General features: G+C 42.8%; 1 protein-coding gene across 3 annotated transcripts; it reads right to left on the bottom strand.

The window, feature by feature from the left end:
* Positions 1–95: 95 nt before the first annotated feature.
* On the bottom strand, positions 96–4,660 carry LOC116239601 (sulfotransferase 2B1-like). 3 transcript variants are annotated; one of them, XM_090127483.1, is made up of 8 exons: positions 4,384–4,660; positions 3,939–4,113; positions 3,404–3,612; positions 2,950–3,076; positions 2,307–2,401; positions 2,168–2,223; positions 2,043–2,081; positions 96–1,825 (listed from the first exon to the last, which is right to left on the bottom strand). In XM_090127483.1, exons 2-8 carry the CDS (start codon positions 4,072–4,074, stop codon positions 1,780–1,782), a joined length of 708 nt encoding a protein of 235 aa, XP_089983609.1. In that variant the 5' UTR covers positions 4,075–4,113; positions 4,384–4,660; the 3' UTR covers positions 96–1,779. The 3 variants fall into 3 exon arrangements, with proteins under 3 accessions (XP_089983609.1, XP_089983606.1, XP_089983608.1); XM_090127480.1 differs by having other exon boundaries at positions 2,043–2,223; positions 4,384–4,656; XM_090127482.1 differs by lacking the exon at positions 4,384–4,660 and having other exon boundaries at positions 2,043–2,223; positions 3,982–4,115.
* Between the last annotated feature and the right edge of the window lie 3,974 nt (positions 4,661–8,634).

The following is an 8,634-nucleotide window of genomic DNA, read 5'->3' on the forward strand; positions in this document are numbered from 1 at the left end:
CATCACTATCAGTCTGTTATCAACATGGGACAACAAAGACCTCTTGCTTCTTTAAGCAGGTGATCAGTTTCTGCAAAGATAATTAGTGTCCGAGTTGTTTTCTAATAACATCATTACTATGTTGTGAGGATCCAGATTTAGTATCATTAGCATTTCTAATGTAAAAAATCAGACATTTTCCTTTCACCATCAGAACTGGGGGGGAATTGGAATATACCAACAAGGGTCTCCATGTATCTGAGGAGATATAACCCGACACAAGTGAGTCATGCTCTGCTTGCATTCTCCCTCTGCAGACCGTAAAAGCACCTAACACTATCCATGAGCACATATTTCATTTTTTATGTGTTCATCTGGGCTCTGCATTTAGAAGTGAGTTAAGAGGAGAAAGAACAATCATGAGGTGCACACCTGTATTTGCTGCATTTTTATTAGGCTCTTCTCCTGCTGGAAAAGGGGTTGGTGAGGCTTAAAATTTTGTTTCCTGAAGCCACCAAAGCATTTTTGTGGTCTTGTACTGTAGACCTTTGTACGCACCATAGCTCATCGCACCTGGCCTCTATCTAATGCTTTAATATCTCCAAAGTCAACTTGGGTGCCATACATGCACTGAATGATGCTGGAGACACCACACAGTGCTTAAGACATCTTTACTGGGATATGAACATGGCCTATTGCTCCACAAGTTGCTTGATAATCAGCTTCTCCAAAGCCCGGCTAAGGCACTGGCCCAAACCCACAGAATTAGCAGGCTGACGGGAGAGTAACATCATGCTTAGTGTAGAATGCATCACACATAGCTCCAATGCAAACATATAAGTTTGCAAAGATATAAGAACATATAAGAATGCAAAGATATAAGTCAGGCAATCAGCACATGAACTAGGTCACTGACCTGTAATTTATGTAAGAGGAAACAATTTTGACCATGGTTTTGTAGGCACCTCTTAATGCTGTGCCACATGTCCTTTATTTCTAAGCTCCCACGCTAATGATCATTAAGCAGAACGTGACTGGCCTGGATGGGTGCACCATAAAGGCAAGTCAGGCTGCACCAACAACAGGGTTAGTAGTCTTCCCTTAGGTCAGGTCACCTTCTGGCTATGACACTGCACAACATGAACATGCCAGTGCTACCAATATGGAAGGCACTGCTCACTGTCCGTAGGATAACTTTCTATGGCTGGATAGATCAGGTGGTGTCTGTCAAAGGTTGGATTCATGCCCAAGCAACACTGGCTGGATGTCCAGGAAGTAAAGCTGTGTGCATTTCTACAAGCTGTATTTTGGCACTTATAAAGAGCTGGGTTTCCCTGTATGCTCTGTGGAGGCTTGGAGATAAACAAATCACAGAACCATGTCTGAGCCAAAATGCACAAAAGGTCTTCTCTTTCTTTGATATCCCTGAGTCCTTCTTTAGTGTTTGACATTAAAAAGTCTTTACAAGTCTGACTGTCTGTGATGCACTTGGCTATGATCTTTAGGTAGTTCCTGGTCTGCAGCACATTTTTCCCATTCACTGACAAGGCTGAGCTGTTAAATCCCCATGATACAGCACACAGTTGTCTTTGCAGCAAACTGTACACCAACATGTTGCAGCCATTTATACTCCTGGATCCAACTCCCTGTACCCACCTGCAACCAGTTACCCCAGTTGCCAATACATGGCTGATACTCATTACTCAGATGGCCTCAGTTAGGTCTGGATCCTGGTCTCTGTCCCAAGGAAAGGCCATGTCCAAACCACTCATCTTCTCCTGGTAGATTTTGTTGAAGGTCTCACTCTGTGCCACTGTGAAATGGTTCTTCCAGTCCCCACAGATGCCTGAGGAAGGAATGTTTCTGTTTCAGAGCACAAACCACTGTACAATACTCCTTCCTGCGGTTTTTGAGTGCAGTTACCACTCTGAAGAGCTGTCCAAAATGAATAGCCATCCCCACAGACTGAGTTCGTCTCACCTATGTGCACATCCTGCTGACATCCCCAGGCTCCCCATGGGGACACCAATACCCAGCACTTCGATGGGGCCCTCTCCACTCACCCTTCCTCAGGAACTGGCCTTTGGTCTGGTCCATGATGTCTGCAGGGAGCAAGATGGAGCTGCACATAGGGTTTTGCCTCATGGCCGTGAAGGAGGCATTTTGGACTACTGAGGAGATAGCATACTCATCCAAATTCTGTCCCAGAAAATGGCAGAGGCGTCTCACACTGCCTTGCAGGTCCTTAGGGACACAGAATAAGCCTGTTACCACCTAGGGTGATGCATCAGCACATCTGGAACAGGTGGCTCTGCCAAGATCATTACCTGTTTCAGCTCTTCATAGGTGATGAAGAAGAAATTCTCCCTGTCCTTCATCTCCATCCAGCCTCGGACATGTTCAAACCAGGAACCATGGGGCACTGATGGGAGACAGAAGGCACAAAGTCTATGAGGTGATCATGGCATGGCATGAGGCGTGCAGGGTAGAGGAGGGGACTCATTAAGCAGGGAGAAGATAGACAAGATGCAAAACTGAGCAATAGCATCCTGAAATCAGCTGGGACTGGGAGGTTCTGCTATTGCAGATGAGCAACGGGGTCTTCTCCAGCCACCTTTCTGCTGATGGTTCCTTGCTCAAACAGATGTTGTTGAGACAGTGCTGCTTCCACAGGAGCAGGAACAGACAAAGACCGTGGTGAAAAGGGGTTGGAAGGATGCCAGGATTCTGGGACATGGCTTTAAAAGCTCTGCTGTCCAAGACTTCCAAGAGAAAAACGAAATCTGTAGAAGGCAGGCAACTTAAAAATCAAATCTGTATGCTTTTTCTGTGCCTTGCAGAGCACTTCACCTCTCTCTTAGAGGATGTTCCGTTTCACAGGCATCATCAGTGGACCACAGGAAAAGATTGTAGAGATAGAGGTGATGGGGAACTCCCAACATGCCCTGAGCAAGCACAAACCACACTCACATTCTCCACTAAGAAAGTCCCTCAAGAACTGCTCAAAGGACACGGGGTCCTCATAGCTGTTGCACATCTGGCAGAAGTAGAAGTAGGAGACGACGACATCTCGAGGATCCCGTAGGGTGTAGACAACCTGGGGGAGAGTGCATACAGGAGTAAGATGCTCAGAATAGAGGGAGACAAATTGCAGGCAATGGCACTGGGGTAGATCTGCAAATGGAAGGGTCTGTCAAAGGAGGATCAATTCAGTGCACGACTCAATAATGTAGATCTCAGGCAAGGGTTGAGGAATACGTAGGCTCCCTAGAGCCACTGGAGATTCCCAGAATATCCAAAGGTGCAGATGTGAGATGGGGGCAATGATCCTCCCAAGCTCCCCTTCAGACACTGCATGAACACCCACCCCACAAAGGCATATACAGGAGATATGTTGGATATACCTTGGATTCTATGATCCCACCTTGGCAGTGGAATGGGAGAAAGACTTGGGGAAGATGTGCCTGGGTAGGTGGCAGGTCAGCAGGCGAGGTGAGGGGTAGCTGAGGGCTGCCTCCAAACCCAGGCGGGTTGAGAACCAAGGCATGCGGTCAGAATTGAGGACAGTTTGGTTCCAGCTGGGGTGGCCATGGCTGCGAATGAGGCTCAGGATCTCAGTCATCCACACGGTGCCTGCCAGGTACAACAGAAATATAGAGCAAGGGATTTACCCGGGGCTTCAGGATGCTTGGACCTCAGCAGCAATGCCACCAGCAAGTCTGTTCCCCCTGAAGAAACTGCCTCCTTGCCCATGCACAACCACTGTGCTATAAATATATACGTACATATATCTATCACCCAAAACATTCCTGTTCCCATCACAAGAGAAGATTCACCTTCTGAACAACAACTGAACTGCTCCCAAAACCCCACAGACCTTCTGCCATAGATCTCCCCACAAAACCTATCCAGAACAACTCTCCCAGCCTCTCTGTCCTCCCTTGGGCATCCCGTGGTACCAGATTTAGGGTAGGTGATGTTGAAGACGTCATCGTCCCGCACCAGGAACTCGTTGTGGGCAAAACTCAAGCTGTGCACGGAGTTGTAGGCAGGAGGGAATTTAATGCCTTTGTACGTCACGTAGTGCATCGGCATCGGGCTTGGATGGCAATTGGGTGCTGCAGCTCTGCAGGCCTATAACAGGGAGAGAGAGGGATAGGGCACTGAACTCCAGATAGGAAATTTCTTCCTGCATAACCATTCCCCAAGAGGAGAAATTCCATCTCCCAAACATCAGAAGAGCTCTGTGTTACACAACAACACGCTCAGATATTCTCTAATCCTTCCTTATGGGGATCCACATGAATGACTACTTGTTCATAGGACATTTAAGGAGCCCTCAGGCTAAATCTCTGTTAAGGGATCAACTTCAACTCCTCCTCCCTTATTGCCCCATGTGTTTACCTGCCCTCACAGCTGGGATGGGTGCATAGAAGCTATCTTAAGAAGAGCCTGGACAACCGGGTGACAGGAGGCAGTTGGAAACCCAAACTCTCAGTTTTCTACACAAAATACAGCTCTTCTTCCAGAAGCTCAGAGAGAATCAAAAGTGGAGGGAAATGGTTTCCTTGTTGCACCATTCCAGAGCAATGATTAACGAGATCCAAAGTCCAACAGCCACCCCTTTCCTGTAAATCAGTGAGCAGAGCTAGTCCCGTGTGTTCTCTGCCCCAAACCCACTGCAAGAACCACACTTTTCTTCTGTGCCCTTATGTTTTCCCATGGACTCTCCATTTTCCTTCAAAAATATATAAAACCATTAATGGCTTCCTCCTGCAGCATCTGCATTTCTTACCATTTATACATCGCACAGCTGCTCTGAAAAGCCCACAAGCACTTGAGCCTCCCTATTCTCATGAGCTGAAGATCCTTTCTCTATTGTCAAATGAGAAACCTTTGGAACGGCATTAAAGGGAGAGGAAGAGGCTTCTGTAGATCCAAGGACAGTGCTGTTTAATGCCATTAATTAGAAGCAAGCAAAATGCAAGCAATACTTCTTGTAAAAAGGCAGCCATGTGGTCATATGTTAAACTAAAAGCATTTTCTAAATGGAAGGGATGCAGGAAGTTTTTCCTTGGGGGAAAAAAAAAAAAGTAGTTTGACAACTTTGTGTAAACTTTGTGTAACACAGTGTGCTGATTAATTAGACCAAAAAGTAAATAAAATACGTAATAAATGTAAAAAATTTTTGAGAAGTAGTAAATATTTTATTTGAGTGCACAAGAGAGATGGTTTTTAGGACAAACAACTAAAACAGTGATTTCCCTTTTGACCACGTATTGTTTTCAAAGCAAACAGGAGAAAATGGGATTAAGAAATGTTTAAACACTTCACAGAGGAATGTTAACCAACCACAGGCACAGTGGGACCAATAAATTCACTTAACCCCTTTGTTGCTCAGAGTTGAGAAACAAGTTCAACTAAACTAAAAGCCACAAGGAAAGCTTCAAAACATTACAAAGAATTATTTTTCCCTTGCAGCTCAAGGGAGACTCCACATCTTTACCTGAAGATCTGTCTGTCCTTTTATAATTTGTGGCTAATTAACAACTGTAGGCTTGCCTACCTCCACAGAGAAACTATGCTAGTCTAAATGGTCATTAAAAAATTGGGCAATTAGTTTGTTTGTAAACATATTCATTTTGTATATATAGTTATTTTAAAAAATAAAATCAACACGTCTATTCTAGAAATACGTTTCATCACATTTTAAAGACATTGAAATACTCCCAACGTTGTCTGGTGAGTTAAGGGATAGCGAACACTGAAACAGACAACAATAAGTTGTAAATATTTTGAATTTTTCTTATTAATATATCATCCACGCTGCTGGAGCAAAAGAAACAAAAAGTAAAGAAAAGGATATTAAACTGCAGCCAGGTCTTTCTATGTTAAACTTAAAGGCAAAAGCTAAAATTGTCGATGTTTTCAAGTAAAAATATCAGCATTTAATTATTGGAAATTCTGTTTTTTATATCACAGTTAAGAGAAATTTAGGAGCATTTGAGAGCTATGAATGATTTAATGCCTGCTAACCTTTCAGAACAGAACAATGATGTGTGAATTAAAAAGTTTAAGGATTTAGAAAGAAACCACAACTGTGTCCAGTGAAAACCTGAATTCAAAATAATGTAGAGTTCATTTAAATCAATTAAGGGAGTTAATTTAAATTACTTCTTTAATTTAAGGTTAATTAATTAATTTGTTATAGAGAAGTCAAGGCTCACAGAAGAAAAAGTATTCATGCTAGAGGGAAGCAGAATTCACACGTCCAAGGAGCATGTGCGATCACCCCACTGCTTCTTCTCCAAAGAGATCACGTTGAGTGGAAATTAAAAAGTAAATAAAGCACCAAAAAATCAGGTTTGGATCTGAAAATAAAATCAATTTTAATTTTAATTCATTAATTAATTAATTTTCACTGATCTCACCTAAAAGTTGTGCAGTGTGGGGCAATATGAGTATGCTGCTGATTTTGACTGCACAGTTACAGCAATTCTAAAAACTTACTCTAACTGTGGGTATCCTCTGATTAGGGTTAGGGTAAAGGTTATGTTGAGGGTTTGGTTTAGGCTTAGGGTAAGGGTTATGTTTAGGATTGATTAAAGTTAGATTCAATTAAGGTTAGCATTAGGATCAATTAGAGTTAGGGTTAGGGTTATGTCCAATTAGGCTTAGGGTTAGTGTTAGGGTTAGGGTTAAGGTTAGGTTAAGGTTTAGTGTTAGGGGTAGGATGAATTAGAGTTAGGTTAAGGGTTAGCATTAGAGTTAGAATTAGGGATAAGTTTAGGATCAGTTAGGACTAGGGTTAGGTTTTGAGGGTATTGGCAATCTTGTCTGTTTTTGGCGTGGCTTCTCAAAATCCTCCTGCTTGCACTTCCTCCATTCCTCTTTCCTTTCCTTTCTTTTTTCCTCCTGCATTTCTTTTTATTCCCTCCTTGGAGCACATTCATATCTTGGGTCTGCTTTGCCTCTTAGCAAGCTCCACTCAAAGAGCTGAATCATCCTTGAAATCACCTGCAAACAATCAAGATCATTTTCCCTGCCCTGTTCTTGTGCTGAGGAGACTGACATTATGTATTTGCAAAGATGTCTGTGAGTCTGGTGATTATGCATGTTATTGGTTAATCCTAAATCTTGATGCCCACAGCAGTGTGGGCGAAAGGCATGGGAGCACTTCAGAGATTCTCAAAGTGAATGCAGAAGGAGGGGTTTGGAGAATAGTGTCATGACATGGGCAGTCATGTTGGGCACCAACCCAACAGATGCGTGCTGTTAACACCATCTGGGATGAAAACAAGGGCACAGGGAGATTCTAGGTACATTTAAAACTCCATTTCTATTGACATAAATATGTGTATTTTCAAATGGAATATGCTGAGCTGCAATCAGACATTCAATTAAAAAATTGGTCACTTCACTTTACCAGAATGTTGTAAGAGAAAAATATCCCCTGCTTCACAGTCATATCTTATTCATGCCAGCACATTTGTGAGCAACTATTATCAAGAATGAAGGACAGGAAGAGTAGCATTTCATCACAAATCTATGATGAGCATAGTGAGAACTCACCATGTTTTTGTTACTCTCTTTTATATCTGAATAAAAATACTATAAATTAGAATGTTTTGTTACTTATATACATTAACTATATCTCATATTTTATGAGGGCTGCTCCAAAGGTAATGCCTCTTCGTTTAATATTTTGGAGCACGATGCCAAAGGCAGATGTTGATGCTGTAGAGACTGAACTTTCCCACCAATATTCTGTTAAATGTTGTTGCTGTGTGATAGATGGCAGCAGAGAGGCAGTCTGACAAAATGGTGACTGACATGGAAGTGAGTATGAAGCAAAGGGATGATATTCAGTTCCTCCATGTGGAACAAAAAGGCACCCATTGGTATTCGCTAATGCTTGCTGAACATTTATGGAGGCCAATTAGTGGATGTGAGCATAGAGAGGCAGTGGTGGTTTTCACCACAAGGCATTTCAGCAGTGATGGCAGTGACAGCAGTCACATCTGCTTGTGCAGATTTTTATGAGCACGGCATGCAGGCTCTTGTTCACAGCTTGTGAAAATACACAGATAATGGTGGCGACTTATTGAAAAATGGTGATTTGTAGCTGAGAACTTGCCAAATAGTGCTATTATGATTTTTGTACTAGTGGTCATTTCCAGGTAAATATAGGTAAGAAGCATTACTTTCAGAGCAACTCATGTATATGCAGCCCAAGACAATTCCTCTTCACTCAGTGTGTCCCAGGAAACCAAAAGTTGGACACCTATGTGTGTGAAGCAAAGCATCTTGAAAGAAGCACAGCCCCTGTGCAACACCTTACCAGCGCAACTGCAAAATTCTTGCACTGATTTTCTGCTTCTCATCCCCTCTGAATTGTCTTGGATGCATCCTTTCCTCAAAGCTTCAGGAGTTTCTCCCCAGCAAATGCAACAGCAGTGCTGATATGAAGTATTATCCCTTGCTATCTTGATGTATTTTGGCTCCAGCATTCAAGGCTGTGTTACGTACTGAGAGGACAACTCATCTACTAGGAAACACAATGCTTTTAGAGAGAGCTGTTGAGCTGCGACTACAGCAGTCTCTGCAGTGATTGGTCCAAGAATGGAAACTGTTTTCTTTTTTCTTTTTCTTTTT

This window comes from Phasianus colchicus, chromosome 31, assembly GCF_987193195.1.
Source record: "Phasianus colchicus chromosome 31, bPhaCol1.hap1.1, whole genome shotgun sequence".
Lineage (NCBI taxonomy): Eukaryota > Metazoa > Chordata > Aves > Galliformes > Phasianidae > Phasianus > Phasianus colchicus.